At 36.8% G+C, this 21,977-nt stretch overlaps 1 protein-coding gene across 12 annotated transcripts; it reads right to left on the reverse strand.

The window, feature by feature from the left end:
- Positions 1-5,587: 5,587 nt before the first annotated feature.
- Positions 5,588-11,663, reverse strand: LOC146921583 (uncharacterized). Of its 12 annotated transcripts, XR_015012183.1 has the most exons (9): positions 11,167-11,663; positions 9,570-9,912; positions 9,426-9,488; positions 8,830-8,912; positions 8,205-8,282; positions 7,972-8,067; positions 7,823-7,864; positions 7,188-7,355; positions 5,588-6,229 (listed from the first exon to the last, which is right to left on the reverse strand). XR_015012183.1 is itself a non-coding variant. In XM_085714951.1 (8 exons), exons 5-8 carry the CDS (start codon positions 8,211-8,213, stop codon positions 6,008-6,010), a joined length of 441 nt encoding a protein of 146 aa, XP_085571077.1. In that variant the 5' UTR covers positions 8,214-8,282; positions 8,830-8,912; positions 9,426-9,488; positions 9,570-9,912; positions 11,167-11,663; the 3' UTR covers positions 5,588-6,007. The 12 variants fall into 12 exon arrangements, 3 of the variants coding, with proteins under 3 accessions (XP_085571077.1, XP_085571078.1, XP_085571079.1); XR_015012184.1 differs by lacking the exon at positions 8,830-8,912 and having other exon boundaries at positions 7,972-8,097; XR_015012179.1 differs by having other exon boundaries at positions 7,823-8,067.
- Between the last annotated feature and the right edge of the window lie 10,314 nt (positions 11,664-21,977).

A 21,977-nucleotide genomic window follows, 5' to 3' on the forward strand; every position in this document is an offset into this window, starting at 1 on the left:
AATTCCTTCTCCAAGCAAACCAAACAGAGGGAAATCAAGAACTGTCCAGTTAAAAAAAATCAGAAAATTGTGTTCCAAAATATTCTAGATTGCGTTCCAAAAATATTCTAGTCAATCTTTTTAATAATAAATTAATTATTTAATTGACCGAAATCAGTTGACCCGTGCAGAAATTGATAGGAAAGTCACCCGAATTCCTTCTCCAAGCAAACCAAACAGAGGGAAATCAAGAACTCTCCAGTTAAAAAAAAAATCAGAAAATAAATTGTTTAACCATGGCAAGACAGTACGAACTTAAGGAATCGACGACTTCGAGGTGGAAAAGACGGAGGGGAAAAAGGACGACGTCAAGATAAAGGATATGGAGATGAGAATTTGGGGATTATGGGGGAGAGTGGAAGCGTGAATTGAGAATGGCACGTGATTCATTTAATGTTGGATTTTAATCTCAACCACACATTTTAATCTAATGGATCATATTCATTCCTATCATTCTCACATAAATTAATCATTCTATATGCCCCCTATTTAACTAATAGTAATAACTTCTCAAGTATTTAAATTTTAGCAAACTTTGTCTACCATTTTGTCAAGCTCCAAAGATCCCATTACAGCCATAAAAGAGTAGACATATACTCCATCATTATGTTACTTCATAACAAAAAAAATTAAATCAAACCAATTTAACACGATTAAAAAATATAATTTTTTTAATTTAATTCTAACTAGTTTTCAAGAATGTGAAAGCTTTGCAACAACTTAATCAATCATCCAAAGATAAGGGATTGAATAGACGACGACTACAACAACAACAACAAGACAGATTCTCAGATCATAAATACATGGAAGAATTCTTTCAAGTAAATGCTTGTTTAATCCCAACACATCAGATGAATATGATGACTAATAAAGCCTACAACACTAATGGCTGATATCTGATAATTGTAAAAAGTTTATATACTCAAAATTGTAGATTTGTGCACTCAAAAATTTGTAATTAGATTTTCTGGTGAAGTTCTTAAGCAACTAATTACATTAGAAAATTATTGCTGCTAGGAGCCATAGAATGGTCATATGGCTATTTCAGATTCGTAACAACTACCTCAGCAATATAATTTGGGCAGATTGATGTTTCTTCAGAGGTAGCAAGAAATAACATTATGGGGAGGGTGGGAGGATCTTCCTACTTGTGTTTTAAAGTACTTTAATTTCCATAAATGATTTTTGCATCACCATTTGACTACTAACTAGACACATAACTGAAAATTGCTCCAATATTTCAAACAAAAGGAAGCTAAGACAAATAAAGAGAGTGTATTATTTTATGGAAGCAAAAGAGAGTACTTCAACATAAAACACATGGTTTCGTGCATGAAAACATGTAGAAGAAGAGCTCAGAAATAGTCCTAGTAAGGGTTAGAATGAAAGCTTTTGATTGTAATTTCGCTTCTGATTACAGATAATTTCTACAGTGATAGGAACAACACTTGTGGGGACTCTTTGCTCGTCCTAACAGTAGAATAGATAACAAAATGCATGAAATCAAGATTTGAGAGTTAAAAAACAAGAAGAATAACCTGCACCTAAATTAATAAGACCTTGTTTGCGTTTACGGTGGAACACCCACCCACCGTACAATTAGCCTACTAATTTTCATGCTTTGTTTGTATTGGGACACAAAAAGCATGTGCCAATGCCAAACAAAACATAGCCTAAACAATTTTAGTCTTTCGTGTATATGCATTACATTATTGATAGTTAAATTTCGTCTGATAAATCCTTGTCCGCAGTGAGTGCCCTAATAGATAATTAATTTGTCGGCTGTATTATTAAGACACACTCAAGCACACGAAGTGATTAAGTGGCTCCCTCTTGGACAAAACACTACAAAAACAACTGCTAAAACAGTTCCAACCCTCCTTCTAATGCACCCTACCCAATACAGGAGACTTCCCCCTACCCTTAGAAAGTCACTAGAACCCAGAGAAAGCACAGCAGTGAAGGAACACCAAAGAAAAAACAAGGATATATTAGAAAATCAGTAGAGCAGAAAAAACCACACCATAGCCAACACAAGAAAACCTGTCTGTTGAATCCGCAGCAGAACAGAAACAACAGTGCACATACCTCCGAAAGAAACCACTCGCAAAGCAGAATTACAATGATAGACACGACAAACCCATCAACATTGTTATATCTAGTTTAGTAACTCTCAGAATAATAACTTGCCGTGGTGACGTCCAACATATATTATACCCCCAACATATTTTCATTGATTGTTTTCAATTTCTTATTGTGTAGATTTGAAGCAATGGCCGGGTGGATCGACGTTCATGCATAATTCAACGGCGGAGAACCTCAGAGGTTGAAGGTTCGGTGCCTTGATGTAACGTTAAGAGGTCTCAAGGATCAACTGAATGAATTCAACCAAGGAGTCAATCCCAGAGACACAAGGAGGGTGGAATACGTCCGGTATAAACGTCCAACGCTCAACGAGGGGAGGGTATCATTCACTTGGGTGGAGTTAAAGAACGACGAAAACGTGACGAGCATGTTTTGGGAGCACAACATGTTCCAGTGGATCGATATGCGGTTGACGTTGCTGAGATCAACTGAAGATATCATCAAGAGTCTGATTCAGCCAGAAGATCGTCATTAGTTAGGGTAAGGTGCATTCCAACTACAACAATTGTCTTACCTCTGAAATAGGGTAGTTCAAACTTGCCAAACGGCGAGGACTCAAGCATTTCGCTCGGCATTCATGTTTTTACTTTGAAAAGATTAAATTTTTGTTAGGCTGGTTTAGATGAAGGTATTAAGTGTCAAGGAATGGACCTCATTTCGTTGGCACTTGAATACCATCATCTAAAGCAAGCCTAACAAAAATTTATTCTTTTCAAAGGAAAACATGAATGCCGGGTGAAATTTTTGAGTCCTGTTGTCTGGCGAGTTTGAATTTACCCCATTTCAGAGGTAAGACAATTGTTGTAGTTGGAATGCACATTCCAACTACAACAATTATCTTACTCTGGATGGGGCAATTCAAACTCGTCATTATATTACACCACTGGAATACAATAGAGTTTCAAAATGAAGTATCGAATTGCATTTCATTAATTAGTATTTAGTTATATTAATAAAATAACAAAATTCAATAGTTAAAAAATGGAAGAACTTGCTATAAAATAATTGAGACATTTTGATCCCTTAACTCAATTAGTAGTCCTCTTAGAGTCCACTTCTTCCCCATACTACAAGGGAAAGGGAAAATGTAAAAACTACCATTAAACCAGCCCAAGCAAGACTTACTATATCCATGTAAATTCTGTCTCCTATCTCTATCAATATGAAGAAATTTTTTTATTATTGTTTACTACTTTTTCTTGTATTATTTTCGTTTTTATTTTTCACTAAATTTTTTATAATATCTTATAATAATAGTGGAATCGCTGCCAGAAGATCGTCATTAGTTAGGGTAAGGTGCATTCCATCTACAACAATTGTCTTACCTCTGAAATGGGGTAATTCAAACTTGTCAAACGGCGAGGACTCAGGCATTCCGATCGACATTCATGTTTTTCCTTTGAAAAGATTAAATTTTTGTTAGGCTGGTTTAGATGAAGGTATTAAGTGTCAAGGAATGGACCTCATTTCGTTGGCACTTGAATACCATCATCTAAAGCAAGCCTAACAAAAATTTATTCTTTTCAAAGGAAAACTGAAGGTGAGAAAAACACAAGAAGGGGTGTTGAATTGTGTTTTGAAAAATTCTTCGTTTCTCCTAAAAACTGAACACACTGATCAGAAGCTAGGTGAGACAGCTTCTGAAGTGATAATCAGAATCTAAATGCAGCGGAATAAAACAGAGAGAGAAGAAGAACGACACAAAGCAATTATACTGGTTCCTTCCACAATCCGGAAGTAGTCCAGTCCCCCTTGCACTTCCAAGGAGATTTCACTATGAGTAATATCTGATTACAAATGCTCAAGCACACAAGCAAGAGACTTCCAATGCTCAAGCACACAAGCAAGAGACTTCCTTTGCTCAAGAACAGAATCAAGAGACTTCCTGCTCAAGCACAACTGCAAGAGACTTCCTAACTAAACAAAATTACACAGAAAATTGTTTAAGGTTGAACACTTGATATACAATCAGAGGTGCTCACAATACAAATCAGATACAGACTCAATGGACTTAAGAATTTCTAAGATATGACTTTGAGACACAGAAATTCTAAGTGAATGCAGAACAATTTCAGCAGAGGTTTGGTACTTGTGAAAATCTTGTGAGTCTTTCGTTCAGCGTTCTTGCATTACCAAATCTCTAGGTCTTCACTCCTTTATATAGAGGTGTGAAAGAGACGTTGTGAAATTGCCAGCACACCAAAGAGTCGTTAGTTGAAGCTTGATCTTTCACCAATGATCTTTTGCCTGATTTGGTTGTTGTCCTATGAAGAACCAATTTGAAATCCATTCCTTATCCAAAGGAACATATATGCAGGCGAGACCGTATTCTGGAGCTGTTTTCTTGTCTTGAAGCGTGGACACAAAACAGAGTAGTGGAGAACGTGGTTGTACAATTCGTACATAGTACAATGTCAACGCTTTCGTCCAAAATGCAAGCACAAGCCTTCAAACACCTTTGAAATGACCGTTGCAAAATTCCACTAATCCTTTGTTTGTGTTTTCGAATCCAATGGACAGCTTTTGCATTGATAATTCTTCAATTCTTGAATCTTTTGCAAATCCAGTTGAGATTCAGCTTCTGGTGAAATAGCTTCTGATGAGGCAGCTTCTGATGATGCAGCTTCTGATGATATGACTTCTGCAGCTTCTGATGACGCAGCTTCTGATGATGTGGCTTCTGGACCTCTTGTCTTCAGAAGCACTATTCTTCAGGAGCAGCTTACTTCAGGAGCGGTATTTCTTCAGGAGCAGCTTGACTTCAGGAGCGCTTTGCCTTCAGAATCATCTAAGCTTCATTTTCTTTTGCTCTTTATTTGCTCATTCAGAACCAATGATGATGTAACTTTATAATTATGGTCCTGTACACTTGAACAAATATTAGCTAGTCCAATTTACAATTTTTAATACCTTGTTATCATCAAAACTCTTTAAGGTTCATTGTTAAACACACACTACAAGAAAAACTGCATTTTGCGACGTTTAAAAACGCTGATTGCGACTGTTAGAAGGGTCGCAAATGTACATTTGCGACTGTTCCCCAACAGTCACATTTGTTGGGGTCGCAACAGTCATTTGCGACCCTTCCTAGAACAGCCACTCCAACTGCCGCAACAGGTGCTGCGACAGTTGCCAACCGTCGCAAAGGAGTGCTTTAATTTAATTTAAAAGGGCTTGCGACCCTTCAAAACAGTCGCAGATGTTAAGTTTTTTTTAAAAAAAAAAAATAAAGGCTTGCGACCCTTCAAAACAGTCGCAGATGTTAAGTTTTTTTAAAAAAAAAATAAAGGCTTGCGACCCTTCAAAACAGTCGCAAATGTTAAGATTTTTTAAAAAAAAATAAAAAATGAATGGGGCAGTTTTTGTTGCCAATTTAAATAAATATATTAATAAATACATAAAATACAAAAATATATAACTAAAAATAGCAAGACCATCACATAAAATGTGCCTTAACTAACATCCTTAATAATTGTTTTCCCATTCAACTAAATAAAAGTTTAAGTTTTAACACAAGGTAGGCTGAGCCTCTACATCATCCATGCTTCAATCCCAGAAGGCACTTGGGTGAGGAGAAGTGTTAGATTTAACAACTTAAGCTATAGAAATATTGGTTGATATTTGAATGCAGCAAACAGAAATCAATGTAACACTATTTTTATCAAGTTTTTATACCTTGATTTGACAAATTCACAGCACTCAGCCTATGTAAAACTAGGGAACCAATAAATAACCAAAATCCTTATGTCATTACCTGCCTCTTGAGAAGAAAGCTATCTATTTGGTCATCACAATCTTCTTGACCAATGACATTATTCACAGCTTAAGCATTAGATAGCAGCCACACACACACACTCACATGCAAACCTAACCTAGTGCCATCTGAATGTGACATGCCTCCTAAACGACTTTTAGATGTAGATCTTCTGACGCGACTTGAGCTGCTCGGATAAGGTGATGTTCTGCTACACTCATGTGACAAAGACCTATCTTTTCTCTCCTTAGGCATTTTAAATGTTCTGAACTGAATTGAGTGAAGTAGAAGCTGCATACAGATAGCATCAACATCAGAAATTTAGCGAAACTGAATTTGCTTTAAAACTGATGTTTCACACATCAAACATCAATGCCAAAACAAATCCTGTAATTAGACATCAAATGCAGACAAATGTATCTATCAATAAACAAATGTATCTATCAATAAACTATCCTTAAGATAACTCCATGATTCCTTAGTTTCTAAAAAATATTACAAACAAATGTTCTATCAATAAACAATACTCCCAAAAGCTGAAGCTTTTAATCTGAAGAACAATGAACGGTTTCATAGAACTGGTTAATTGCACGAGTTTATTAATAAAGGTTAACTTATTCCATTGAAGAACATAATTCAGCTCAACAGATTTTTGCATTACTATACACTATATAATATGCAAAGTATTGACAACTAATATTAAGTAAACCACAGAAAGTTCATTATGATCAGGCCAAATCAAGGATGAATTGTGTAAGTGCAGATTTGACGACTGACACATTTATGCATATAATGCGCATTTATACATAAGCATAGAAGGAGCATTTATGTTATAAACACCTGTTTAGCCAAACAGGGCCCAAAGCAAACAACATCAAAATTCAATTTTCATTATGCTCACCTCAAAACAGAGACTCAAATCAAAATCTGAAGAAAAAAAAATGATAGGAGTAAAAGATTTAATCCATTTTCATCAAACAATCCAAGAGATTCAATAGGTAATAGGCATTGAACTTCAAAAAGAATCCAGTAACATAATTCGCTGCACTAGGAAGATAACCACAACCCAATTCGCGGGTACCAAATTCAAGTGCTTTGGCATCTTAGTAAGAACATAAACTAAAGAGTTGAAAAAAAAAAGTGAAATAGCAAAAAATTAACCAAAATCAGAAAGTGGAGAAATTACACAAATGTCTTGTATAATGATGCAACTAATCAGATGCCAAAGTTATAGAGGCAATGTTTTTACCCTATGTAGAAGAATTAATGGCATCTGATGATGGTTCACTAACTGCATTATTTTCATCTGTAGATGGCTTACTGGCAGCTTGTCCGTCATCATCGGCAAACATATCAAAATCATCCGTGTTCCCAGATATTCCTTCTTCTCTTGCCCTGACCAATTTCTCATATCCATCTGAAAGAGAGAGATTGTTAAACGCATAAGCATTAGTAATTGGTGCTCCTACAAAAACATGTAGCATTCCTTGCTTTTCAGTCCTTGTAAATCTATACGTTGATATCATTATTCATGGAAGATGAGACAAGAAAAATATTGAGATTAACTAATGCCCAGGACCAACTTCCCTTAAGTTTAAAGCTTAATGTGATGGTCCAAAAAATAACTTTCTTATTATAACACTGATGGTACGGCAAAATATTTCATTTCACATCCCGACCATAATACCAACACAAGTGGAATAGAATTATGTCATTAAAATACATGGCTAAGTTATAAATTAACCAGCATATTCCATCGTGTTAATAAAGTAACTCATATCACAATGTTTTGTGAGTCACAAAACATAAAAGTAAAGGTGTGAATACTTATACAACAATTAAACATAATAAAAATAAAGCAAAGGCATGATGTAATACACTGACCTGCTTCACGCTCAAAAACCTCTTTATGTTCATGATAAACATCTGCGATAAACACAAACAGACAAACAGAAAGAAGCCAATATTAAGCATCATGTGGTAAAAACAAATTTAGAAGCACATCAAGCTGGACAACCCAAAGACAAAGGTACCATCAGGCTGTCATTCTTTAAAATCAATCTCTAAACCTGCAGAGACATGCATCGAACCGAGGAGGCAAGGAAATGGATCGTGCATTCGAAAGACATCTATTGGACAAAGCAGAGAAGCAGGTATCTCTTATGACAGCGGAAGAAAGAGTTCAGACTGGTTTTCCCATTATGTGATGAAAAGAAGAGGTAAGAAGTCTGAGAGCAAGAGAAAGAAGTGGAGTAAAAGTAGTTACCTTATGCATGCATGTTTTTTATTGTTAGGCGCAAGAAATTCGAAACTTTGTGATGCCATCCATATTTACCCCTATGATCTGCAACTATGTAGACAGACTTAAATATGTATTTGAATGTCATCAACTGTTCTCAACATTTTTGGCTAGGTTTGTTCATGGTTCAGTTCATAGTATAAACTGAACTGCAAAAAATTGAAAAATATTTTAGAAAAACCAAACTGAACTGAACTTTGTTAATTCCAAATTGAACCGAACTGCTTCAGCGCATTCATATTTCAACTTCTAAACCAAACATCTTTTGTAACCAAACTGATGCTTTGTTCCGAATTAGCTCAAGAGCTTTTTATTTTGTAAATTGAGATCAAATTTGGATTGCACAATTGGAAAATATGAGTGTTTCACAACAGTTTTTAACATACACTCAGAGTGCTTCTATTACATGCATGATTCCTAGACAGCACCTTTGTTAAGTCCCTCTACCATAATGAAACTTTGAGTGTTTCTACATCCATGATTTCGCTAAAAAGTTTGATCCCAAACAGAGAATAAAAAATATAGTAATCTCATAATAGATATAATTTTTTACCATAGTTTACTATGAAACACTATAGAAAAGAGTCCCTACCCTACAGCACAGCCTTGTATACAAAATAGAGATTATACATGGGATGAAAACAAATGGATAGGTGGATGTACCAACTAAGCACCCTGCACCAAAGACTAGTTAAGCTACTATCTAGGAAATGCCAAATTCTACTAAGCAGCTAAACTAAAACAAATAAAAGTTACATAATATATGAATTGACATTGATATGATGCAGCTATCTATCACTATAGCACATGTCAACAAATAATAAAACATTAACTAAAACTCATCAATCATTAAAACTTCGTTATTAATGAGTTCACGGCATTCCAGACAAATAATTAAGTACAATTAAATCAATCAAAATCATATACTGTACATCTCAGTTGGCTATAAAAAGATTCATTCAAGCTATTCAAAACATTGATAATCAAGATATCATTGGCCACTCACTCAATCTGTGACCCTGAGAACAACCAATTTATCGATATCCCATGCCCGTTTCACACATCATATATTCATTTCATTCACAGATAGGAAAAAAAAACTCATGTTTTGAAAGAAAAAAGGGGCAAATTCAAAGAGGAATATATTATATAACTAAACAAAAAGTAATTTTGTGTGAGTTGGCATACCTGATTATCATTACTACCAGAAGCAAGTTATCTGTCATCACAAGACCATTCCTATCCACATACCTATCAAGTTGAAGGATAAAAATTGCCATCAAACAGGAATTAGTGCTAGTTTAATGTGTATTCAGAAAATTATTTTTTTACCTCAAACTTATGGCTAACAGGCTTGCCAATAGGGTGACTTGAAACTCTCATGTCATGTTGAAGTATGTTCCTATCCATACTTCCTGAAGCCAAATATGCGAGAGTTCCATGTGCCATCTCTATTCACAATCACCAGAGTATATTTGTTCAGCAATCAGAATTGTTAATCCACATTCCAAATTAGCAGTTAGAACAATAGCAAGGATGTGTAACAAAGGGGTTCCATTCAAATGCATGCGAGGTATGTTAACTCTCAAGGGGAGATGCAGCAGGGGCTGGCTTAAGTGCAGAAGCATTTCGCACGATAGCTAGTGCTCTTCACTCCCTTATCAGATTCCTCAACCTATTTAGTAACATCCAATCACAAACTCTTCAATCTAACAACTCGGATATAACTATAAAATTAAATTACTACACCAACATAAAACAACAAAAATAAAACACATTCAATGGAGAGCCATATTGGGGTACTACATCAACACAAGACACACAAGCTAAAAACAGCACTAATAGGTAATGATAGACATATCATAGCAAAATTAAACACATTCATTAGAGGACCTTAAGGATTCTGTTCCATTTTCAATATTACCAATCTTCACCCTTGAGGTTTTCCAACAAGAGAGCAAACCTTTTAGAAAGAAAGAGTGTACATGGCTGAACGATTAGCAAGAAACTTAACATGCTTGTTATCTTCGTATGTTTAGGCCCATGCATTCATCACATAAGGATCATTCACTACAAAAGTTTAACTAATCCAATCTCATGAAACTACTCATCTAGCTTACATAATTAACCCGAGTGATCGTAGTGCATTTCATTTTCATTTCATTTCATTTCATGCTTCTATGGTTTTCGTCATAAATCAACAATTTAACCATTTCATTTTCTTCTTTTATAAACTAAAATGTGTGTGTTTCTTTAATTCATAACAAAATCCTTAGTGGGATATGGCAAAGCTAAAACTAAAATAATAAATAATTTAAGATTGTTATTGAAATAGGTTAATAGCAGGAAAAAAAGAAGTTGAAATAGTGAATGCAATATGACATTCATCGCCATTTCAACTTTTCATAACAACAAAATATATAAAAACACACAAACATTAATGCTGAAAATTAGGTTTTACAATTACTTGTTCATAGTTTGAGATTATTTTTTATGGATAAAAAAATAATAACATAAAAAGTGCAGTTAAGTTTTGTGTTTATACCCACAAGTTATTTACTAGACACACCCTAATAAGATAGCTAAATACGGAAGCGTAGTTTATTTTCCATTTCCATTAAACACTAAACTAGTTATATCAAGACCAACCTCAAATTTCAATTGAATTCAGGCCACTTTACTCCACCATGTTTCACACCAAAAACAAGTAGCAATGGTAGTAAAGTCTCTACTCACCCTTCAAATACAACCTGATTTCGACCAACAAAAGTTCCCTTGTTTGTTTCAACCCAATTGGAATTGAAAAACGATAAACATGTTTAGAGGTTCTTAATCGTAGCATAAAGGTGAAATGAACCTTATCAGCAAGTGTGGACGAGAGAGAGAGAGAGAGAGAGAGAGAGAGAGAGAGAGAGAGAGAGAGATGAACCTGAGTAGAAGATCCTCGATGCCGGAGGAGAGGAAGTGAGGGGTTCGTTGAAAGTTCAGATCCGTGATGGAGGAGACGTCAGAGGAGTAAAGCGGTGGAGATCGATGGAGTAGAATGACGGCGGAAACTGAACTCGGCGGAGACAGAAGCGATTGAGATGACGGCGGAGACGGACTCAATTGCGATTGAGAGGATTGAGTGTGAGAAGAAAAATTTAGGGTTAGGTTTAGACTGATTGGAGAAATTTTGAGTGTGAGATGAAAAAATTTAGGGGAGAAAGCGGGAGATGAGAGTTGTAAAATGAAAAATTTGGGAAAGTAGGAGAGAGAAAGCGGGAATTGAATAACCTACAATGCGCCTTAAAATAAATTTTACAAAGAAAACCTGCGACTGTTGACCAAACTGTCGCAACAACTGTTGCAAAGTTGCACTTTGAGGCAGTTAGAAGGCAAGGGTCGCAGTTGAGGTGTTGCAAAATGCTAATTTTCTTGTAGTGACATTTTGTTCCAACAATCTCCCCCTTTTTGATGATGACAAACAAAAGTATTTAAAATTGATCAATTGTTGTTAAACTAATTAACAAGTTGACTTTGGGGTTCTGAGGTTTGTAAGCTCAGAATCTGAGGTTTGTAAGCTCAAACTCCCCCTGAGTCTGATAGTCTTTAAGGTGAGGTTTGTAAGCTCCCCCTAAGTTCTATCCAGGTTAATTAAATTCATTTTTCGCACAAAAAAAATATCAGAGCTTAAAAACAAAATTGAATCATTGAAAGAATTAACTTATAGATAAGAAGAATGGTTCAATTAATTTTACTTGAATTTTGATACTCCTTCGTTCGTTCATAGCTTATACCAATAAGGTAAAAAAAATGATAGAAGTTTTTCAAAAAATTTCAAATGCCATTAATGGGGCTCAGAGCCTTTAAATACTTGTCACATATACTCCCCCTTTTGTCATTATCAAAAAAGATAAAAAAAATAAGCATAAAAGACAAAAAGATTTGAGAAAAACTCAAACAAAAGAGAGTATACAAGAAATTAATCAGATCAAAGATATATAAACATGAATATCTAAAATATCAGAAGCAGCTAAACAGTCAGAATCAGTAAGCATTCAGAAGCAAAGAGAATTAAAACAGAATGGTTTCAGAAGCAAGGACTAGGAATTTAAAACAAACAACAAACAAAAAGAAAAACACAAGGGTGTGCAACTAAGTGTTGGTTTGATGTTGTTTCTTCATCTCCTCCATTTCTTCAATCTTCTTCTGCAACAGTTCTTCAAGCTGTTGTTGCCTTTGGAGAAGAGCCTGTTCCCTTTCCTTAGCTTCTTGCTGCTGCTGTGCCATCTGTTTCTTCAGAAGCTTACACAACCTGGCTTCTCTGGTCAAGTAGTCCGTTTCTGAGAAGAAAGGCTGGTTTGCCAGGAGCAGTGTAGAACTTCTTACTTTGAGACTCTTATTCAGATGCTCCATTAATTTCCTGACAGAAGCTTCCTTGCTTCTGATGCACTTAGCCCTTATGCTTTCAATTAGCTCAGTTGCCCGGTTCTGAAGAGATGCCCAGGAGTCTTCATATGCACTTGTGAGATCAATTGTCCTTCGTTGATCCACAAGATTATGCAACTGACTCAGGATTGAGAGAAGCTCAGAATTAATATATCCAGATTCCAGGATGTTTGAGGGTGGTTGTTCAAGGATTTCAAGATCAGAATCACTGATTTCCAAATCTTGAACAGGGTTAGGAACTGGGATGGTAAAGTGTGTTTGTGTGTTTGAAGATGAAGGCTGGTCAGAGGCAATGTGTGTGGTAGAGGTTGAAACTTGAACATTGACTAGAGAGATGTCAACATCCATGGGAGTTGGTTCTGGGGAGTGTTCAGGTAAAGGTTGAAAGTCAGTTTCTGTTGATGGTTGTTGTGGTGAAGTTGATGTTTGAGTGTTGAGTTGGGGGTCAATGGTAGCTGTTGGTGATTGTGGGGGTGTTGTGGGTTTATGTGGTTCAGGTGTTTGTTGATGGGGGTTTTCTGAAACAACATTTTCAGAAGCAGCTGCTTCTGGAGTTGCTTCAGAGGCCTTTTCTGAAGTAGATTTGTCATTTTCTGGAGGAATCATGTTGAGAGGTTGAATGTTAAGGGGTTGAGGGTTAAGGCGAAAGATAGTCTCAATGACTTTTTCTCTCTGCACAGCCATTTCAGCCAACTTCTCATTAATTATGTGACCAACTGGCTCATAAGTAGTTGACTGAGAGGGCTTTTTGTTGGTTTTGGTTGATTTTGACTTGCTTTTTACTGGTTTTTGAAAGAGTTGGGCTAAGGGTATATCATCATCAGAATCATCAGAATCTGATAATGGTGTGGATGCGGAATCTGATGATATATTAATTACCTTTTCTGGTTCAGGATCAAAATCCTCTTTAACAGACTCACTGGTCATCAGCAACAGTTGCTTGGCTTCTGAAACTACAGACTCTTGTAGCTCAGCAGCAATCTCCATAGCTTTTCCAATAGCTTCTGACAAAATAGTAGCAGCTTCAGTCTTTTTAGAAACATGAGGGAAGTTCTTGGTCCTCCTTACTGCTTGCTTCCTTTTCTTCTTTGGTATTGCAGGTTGATCAAGAGTAATGCCAACATCCATGATCATCCTGGAATCCATGTCTTCAATGGCTTCTTCAATAGAAGGTACTGATGAACTACCAATTTTGAGCTTGTCAGTAGCAACTTTTGCCTTTTTAGCAGATTGTTCAACCTCTAGATATTGCTCTGCAGACATCTTCCTTTTTGACTTTCTGCCTCTGGCTCGTGGCAGAGCACCACCATACATTTCCTCTGGAATATCTTCCAATCTGATTCTCTCATTGGTTGCCTCAAAATGTTCCTTTATATAGTACATCTGCACTTCAATGGGATCCTTCTTGCAGATGGGTGGAAAGTCCTTCATAAGATCAGACTTAACAAGTGATTCACTCAAATCTGTATGAAGCTTGGTGACAGCAGGGATCAACTTCATATTCTTGAGGGTTTGTGCATTAATGAACTTTCCAGTTTTAGTATCAAGCAACTCATCTGTGAAGGCTTCAGCACTGCTTAGCTTGTCCAAGACTCCTCCTTGATAGAATATTTCTGACAAGAGTCTTCCATAAGGTACCCAGGTTCTATTCTGCAACTGACTCTGTTTCAGACACTCTATCAAGTATTTGAACATATATTTTGGCACGTTCACTTTCTCCTTCTTAATGAAGTGTTGAAGAAAGACTTTTTGTGCCAAATTGGGTTTCTCACTACCACCACATGGAAGTAAGTCCTCATTCTGAATCTTCAGAAGCAGCTTCTTATCCATGCTTAGATCAGCATACTTTCCTGCTTGCGTTGAGTTGTACAGTGCCAAGTTTGCTTTTTCCTTCCAGAGGCGTTCTTCAGCTGTATTTGAGAGATCAATTCCAGAGTATTTTCCAGAGGCCTCTCTACAGAGTACAACTTCTATCTGCCATTCCGCAATTCTCACTGGAATACCACAAATACTTGACCTGATTTCAATACCTGTAAATGGCTCAAGTCCCATTTCTTCTCTGGTCTTCCCTTCCAGTTCGGGATAAATCAACACCATTTGACTTTCTTCAGTTATAGACGCAGCTTTGTCATAAACCTTAGCCCTTACCCAGAAGTGTCTTACCAATGCTTCGTATGTTGGTCCATTCAACATCTTGAAGTAATGCATAAGTTCCTGCTCTTCATAGTAGCTTCTGATCCAACACTCATGGAAGGCGAGTGATTCAAAATCCACCGGATTTTCTATTTGAACCTGTAGTTCCCATTCTTCCAATTTCATGCTTCTTCCTTTGTAGTCAAATTCAGGGACCATCCGTGAAGTAGATTCTGAAACTTTTGAGCTTGATGATGCCATTTGATGATTGACGAAGATTTGAAGAAGATGAAGATTTTAGGGTTCTAAGGTTTGAGAGAATGCGCTTACTTCGCAAGAGGTTTGAGAGCAAATGTGTTTGTTGTGAGTGAGTAGTGTGTGAATTGTCAAAGTGTTAAAAGTAAAACGATTGCAATTCAAAAGAGACAAACAAACATAACATTAATGACAAAATTGGGGGCGCGTGAAAAGTACTTTCAAAGCTATTAAATCATCATTGCCCTTTTAGTTATACACCAACACATACAGGCCACGTAAGAAGTTCACAGAGTAACTACCAAATTAGTGGGCCAGAAGTTACTTTAAAAAGTAACTCCCAACGTTTCCACTAATTCAACTATTCAGAAGCAATAAATCCAGCTTCTGGACTTCAGATGCTGACGTCATCAGAAGCGAGTTTTCCTCAGAACCTCAATAAAGAGCTTCTGATGGACTACTGCTTCTGAACTAACTTCAGAACCTAAAATCCTATTCAGGAGCAAGCAAACATCTAATCAGACACGTAATGCATGTTCAAATTTTTCTTTATGAAATCAAATCTTTCAACAGTTAAAGGCTTAGTAAATATATCAGCCCATTGATTTTCAGTATCAATGAATTGTATATCTAAAATTCCTTTTTGAACATAATCTCTGATAAAATGGTGTTTGATTTCAATGTGCTTAGCTCTTGAATGCAAAATTGGATTTTTAGACAAACAAATAGCAGCAGTATTATCACAATAAATGGGAATACTGTTAGTAGTTATCTGATAATCTTCCAACTGATGTTTCATCCAAAGTAGTTGTGTACAACAACTTGCAACTGAAATGTATTCTGCTTCTGCTGTAGACATAGCAATAGTTGTTTGTCTTTTGCTAGCCCAGGATATAAGATTATCACCCAGAAATTGACAATTGCCACTGGTTGACTTTCTTTCAATCCTATCACCAGCATAATCAGCATCACAGAATCCAATTAGCTTATAATCTAAGGATTTCCTATAAAGGAGTCCAAGATTAGTTGTTCCTTTCAAATACCTGAAGATTCTCTTGACAGCAGTCATATGAGATTCTCTAGGATCTGATTGGAATCTTGCACACAAGCATACACTGAATAAAATATCTGGCCTAGATGCAGTGAGGTATAACAAAGAACCAATCATACCTCTATACAGCTTCTGATCTACTTTAGCTCCTTCATCTTCTTTGCTTAAGGTGCACGTAGGGTGCATTGGAGTGTTCATCACTTTACAATCTTCAAGTTTGAACTTCTTCAGAAGCTCCTTTGTGTACTTTGATTGATGAACATAGACTCCATCTTTGCATTGATTGATTTGAATGCCCAGGAAGAACTTCAGCTCTCCCATCATGCTCATTTCAAATTCATCCTGCATTAACTCAGAAAATTCCTTGCAAAGAGATGCATTAGTAGAACCAAATATTATATCATCAACATATATTTGCACAACAAGAATATCTTTCTCAAGGGTCCTTCTGAAGAGTGTAGTATCAACCTGTCCTCTTTTAAAATCATTTTTGATTAAGAAATTACTTAGTCTATCATACCAAGCTCTGGGAGCTTGTTTCAAGCCATATAGTGATTTCTTCAGTTTAAAAACATGGTCAGGATATTTAATATCCTCAAATCCAGGAGGTTGCTTGACATACACTTCTTCTTCTATGACACCATTTAGAAATGCACTCTTGACATCCATTTGATATAATATTATGCCATGATTAACTGCATAGGAAAGAAGTAACCTGATTGCTTCCAATCTTGCAACTGGAGCAAACGTTTCAGTGTAATCAATGCCTTCTTGTTGACTATACCCTTGTGTAACAAGCCTGGCTTTGTTTCTTGTTACTTCACCTTGCTCATTCAGCTTGTTTCTGAATACCCATTTTGTTCCAATAATGTTCTTGTGCTGAGGTTTGGGTACCAGATCCCACACATCATTTCTTTGAAATTGATTCAACTCTTCTTGCATAGCTAGGATCCATCCATCATCTGAAAGTGCTTCATCAACTGTTGTAGGTTCAGTCATTGAGATTAGTCCAATCATTGACTCTTCTTGTCTGAAATGTGATCTTGTTCTTCTTGGACTTTCTTTGTTTCCAATGATTAGCTCCTCAGGATGTGAAGACTTGTGTTTGAATGTGTTTCTGGGAGGATCTGCTTGATGTGAGCCATCTTGTGCTTCATCAGAAGCAGCTTCATCTTGTGCTTCTGATGTGGGTTCAGCTTCTGGACTATCTTCAGATTCAGCTATCTGATCAGGTTCTAGAGTAGCTTCAGGAACCTGTATCTCTGCAGAACTTTCACCTTGCTTTGAAGTTTTATCTTCAAGCTCCTTGTCATCAAATTTAACGTGCATAGATTCTTCAACACAAAGTGTTTCTGAATTATACACTCTGTATGCCTTTGACCTTTCAGAGTAACCTAAAAAGATTCCTCTTTGGGCCTTGGCATCAAATTTCTTTAGGTAGAGCTTGTTGTTCAGAATGTAACATGTACATCCAAATTGATGAAAGTAAGAGATATTGGGTTTTCTTCCTTTAAAGAGTTCATATGCTGTTTTCTCCAAAATAGGTCTAATATAGATCCTGTTTTGAACATAGCATGCTGTATTCACTGCTTCTGCCCAAAAATGTTTTGGTAAATTATTTTCATGAATCATGGTTCTGGCCATTTCTTGTAAAGTTCTATTCTTTCTCTCTACAACCCCATTTTGTTGTGGTGTTCTAGGAGAAGAGAACTCATGGAAAATTCCATGTTTTTCACAAAAAGCTTCAAATGGCTCATTTTCAAATTCTCCACCATGATCACTTCTGACTTTCAAAATTTTTGATTCTTTTTCAGATTGAATTTGAGTGCAAAAGCTACTGAATACATCACACGCAACATCTTTACTCTTTATGAATTTCACCCAAGTCCATCTGCTGTAATCATCAACAATGACTAATCCATATCTACTTCCATATAGGGATGCAGTACTCACTGGTCCAAATAAATCAATATGGAGTAATTCTAAAGGTCTTGAGGTTGAAACAATGTCTTTGGTTTTAAAAGAAGATTTCACAATTTTCCCTCTCTGACATGCACCACAGAGTGCATCTGAATGATAGTCAATGTCTGGTAGCCCTTTCACAAGTTGTAACTTACTAAGCTTAGAGATTAACCTCCAGTTAGCATGTCCCAACCTTCTGTGCCACATCCATTTCTTATCATTCACTGATAGTAGGCAAACCACCTTCTGATCAGCCAGTTCAGAAAAATTGATTTTATAGACATTGTCAACTCTCTTTCCCTTGAACACAATGGATTTGTCTTTCTTGTTGATTACTGTACAGTTGGGTTTTTCAAAAAGCACATCATAACCATTATCACAAAATTGACTAATGCTCAAAAGGTTATGTTCAAGACCATCTACCAACCATACATTATTAATTGAGGTAGAGGAATTACCAATAGTTCCTGTACCTATGATCTTGCCTGACTGGTTGCCTCCAAATTTCACATTTCCTCCCTCTTTCATTGTTAGGCTGAGGAACATGGACTTGTCTCCTGTCATGTGTCTTGAGCAACCGCTGTCTAGGTACCATGATCTTTGCTTTGGCACTGCTCTTAGACATACCTGCATCATTGACATTTTTAGATTTAGGTACCCATTGTTCTATGGGTCCTGGAAGGTTAGTACTTAAGGCTTTACTCTTCACTTCTTGTACCTTGTGCTGTGAGTTGGGTTGCTTCTGATTAACCATCACCTTAGGTTTTGGTACTTCAGAAGCAGTAACTATCTTCTTCTGAAACTTAGACTTCAGAACCCCAGATTTTGGTTTCACCAGACTCTGAGGAATAGGTTCTGATCTTTTCAGGATCCTGACCTTTGAAGTCTTGGAATCAGATTTGATCATAGCCTTTGACTTAGAGTTCTTTGGCTTTGAAGTAATTTTAGCCTTAGAACTAGAAGCTTCAGGTTCTGATTGAACAACAGTTTCCAACTCAGCCCCTTCTGGTACAAAGAATGTTTTCAGACCTTCCTTGATGCATTCACAACAAGATTTTAGATTGGTTTTCTCAAGTTTCACTTCTGGAAAACCAATTCCTCTACCGTTGTTCTTGTAAATGCTATAAATCATAGAAGCCACTCTGCTTCTGTCAATGCCAGATATAATAAAATCTTCAAGAGCAATTTCATGGTTACTTAAAGGTTTTTCATTACACTTTTCTTGTAGCTTCTGACATAAGAACCTGAGCTGATCTTCATATGTTTTACACATGAAGTCAAAGCCCCTCAACCCTTGTTCAGAAGCTTTCAGATCCAATAGAGTTGATTTTTGCTGTTGTACCAAATCAGCATATTTTTCTTTTAAATCCTTCAACTCATTGGTTCTTACTTCAAAATGTGTAAGAAGTTCTTTAAGTGACTCAACAAGTTCATCTCTGGGAATTTTGGAATATACCTCATTTTCATCTTCTGAGTCTGAATCTGATCCAGCTTCTGAAGTTGCTGTTGCTACCAACCCAACAGCTACCTTTGCATCTTCATCAGCTTCCTCTTTATCAGATCCAGATTCACTACCCAAATCATCCCAGGTTGCCATTAAACTCTGCTTAATCTGCTTCTTGAGTTTGCTTGGTTTGAATGTAGACCTCTTTAACTTGTCCTTTGACTTTTCTCTTTGAAGATCAGGGCATTCAGCAATGAAGTGTCCAGGCTTCTTACAGTTGAAGCATCCCTTCTGATCTTCTTTCTTTGAGCTTCTGGAGTTACCCCTTCTGGAGAGAAACTTTCTGTTCTTCTTGGCCAGATATTGAAGTCTGTTTGAGAGCATGGCCATTTCAGCAGCATCTGGTTCAGAATCTGAACTTGACTGTTCTTCCTCTTCAGATTCAACCACTTTGAGAGCTTTTGATGACTTGCCTTTGGATGGAAGAGCTATTGATTTACTCTTCTTAGTAGACTCATGTTCATTAAGACTTAACTCATGAACTTTGAGAGAACTAACAAGATCTTCGACACTTAAAGTGTTTAAATCTTTAGTTTCCTCAATGGCAGTCACTTTTGGTCTCCATCTGGCAGGTAAGCTTCTGAGTATCTTGCTTACATGATCAGAAACAACATAGCTCTTCTTTAGAATCTGTAGCCCAGAAACTAAGGTTTGAAACCTTGAGTACATCTCCTCAATAGTTTCATCATCCTTCATCTTGAATAACTCATACTGATGTACAAGCAGGAGAGCCTTTGCTTCTTTGACCTTCTTGCTCCCTTCATAATTTGAACAGAGAGAAGCAAACATAGCTTTAGCAGTGGATTTGTCACTCATCTTCATATACTCTGCTTTGGGTATGGCAGTGACAAGGGCTCCTCTGATAATATGATGCTTCTTGTAAAGTTTCCTCAGTTCTGGAGTATGTTTCTTTCTATCCACAACAGCTCCTTCTTCATCAAGGACTAAATCACCAACACCATCTTCCAGAATATCCCATAATTCTTCATCCAGGCTCATGATGTAACTGTAAAAGTTGGTCTTCCACCAAGAGAACTCTTCAGCATCTCCATTGAACTTTGGAACTTTTCCAACACTGGTTTTCTTACTATCACTATAATCATGTGAGACATGTTTATAGCTAGTATCACTAGGACCAGTAGGAGGAGGAGTAGACATGTTTTTCTCAGATCTTTGACTGTTGCACGGTTAAGTGATACACAACAGACCAAGGCTCTAGATACCAATTGAAGGTGAGAAAAACACAAGAAGGGGGGTTGAATTGTGTTTTGAAAAATTCTTCGTTTCTCCTAAAAACTGAACACACTGATCAGAAGCTAGGTGAGACAGCTTCTGAAGTGATAATCAGAATCTAAATGCAGCGGAATAAAACAGAGAGAGAAGAAGAACGACACAAAGCAATTATACTGGTTCCTTCCACAATCCGGAAGTAGTCCAGTCCCCCTTGCACTTCCAAGGAGATTTCACTATGAGTAATATCTGATTACAAATGCTCAAGCACACAAGCAAGAGACTTCCAATGCTCAAGCACACAAGCAAGAGACTTCCTTTGCTCAAGAACAGAATCAAGAGACTTCCTGCTCAAGCACAACTACAAGAGACTTCCTAACTAAACAAAATTACACAGAAAATTGTTTAAGGTTGAACACTTGATATACAATCAGAGGTGCTCACAATACAAATCAGATACAGACTCAATGGACTTAAGAATTTCTAAGATATGACTTTGAGACACAGAAATTCTAAGTGAATGCAGAACAATTTCAGCAGAGGTTTGGTACTTGTGAAAATCTTGTGAGTCTTTCGTTCAGCGTTCTTGCATTACCAAATCTCTAGGTCTTCACTCCTTTATATAGAGGTGTGAAAGAGACGTTGTGAAATTGCCAGCACACCAAAGAGTCGTTAGTTGAAGCTTGATCTTTCACCAATGATCTTTTGCCTGATTTGGTTGTTGTCCTATGAAGAACCAATTTGAAATCCATTCCTTATCCAAAGGAACATATATGCAGGCGAGACCGTATTCTGGAGCTGTTTTCTTGTCTTGAAGCGTGGACACAAAACAGAGTAGTGGAGAACGTGGTTGTACAATTCGTACATAGTACAATGTCAACGCTTTCGTCCAAAATGCAAGCACAAGCCTTCAAACACCTTTGAAATGACCGTTGCAAAATTCCACTAATCCTTTGTTTGTGTTTTCGAATCCAATGGACAGCTTTTGCATTGATAATTCTTCAATTCTTGAATCTTTTGCAAATCCAGTTGAGATTCAGCTTCTGGTGAAATAGCTTCTGATGAGGCAGCTTCTGATGATGCAGCTTCTGATGATATGACTTCTGCAGCTTCTGATGACGCAGCTTCTGATGATGTGGCTTCTGGACCTCTTGTCTTCAGAAGCACTATTCTT

The sequence above is a fragment of the Medicago sativa genome, chromosome 5, assembly GCF_051527215.1.
Source record: "Medicago sativa cultivar Bolivia chromosome 5, Bolivia_mono, whole genome shotgun sequence".
NCBI classification, from domain to species: domain Eukaryota; kingdom Viridiplantae; phylum Streptophyta; class Magnoliopsida; order Fabales; family Fabaceae; genus Medicago; species Medicago sativa.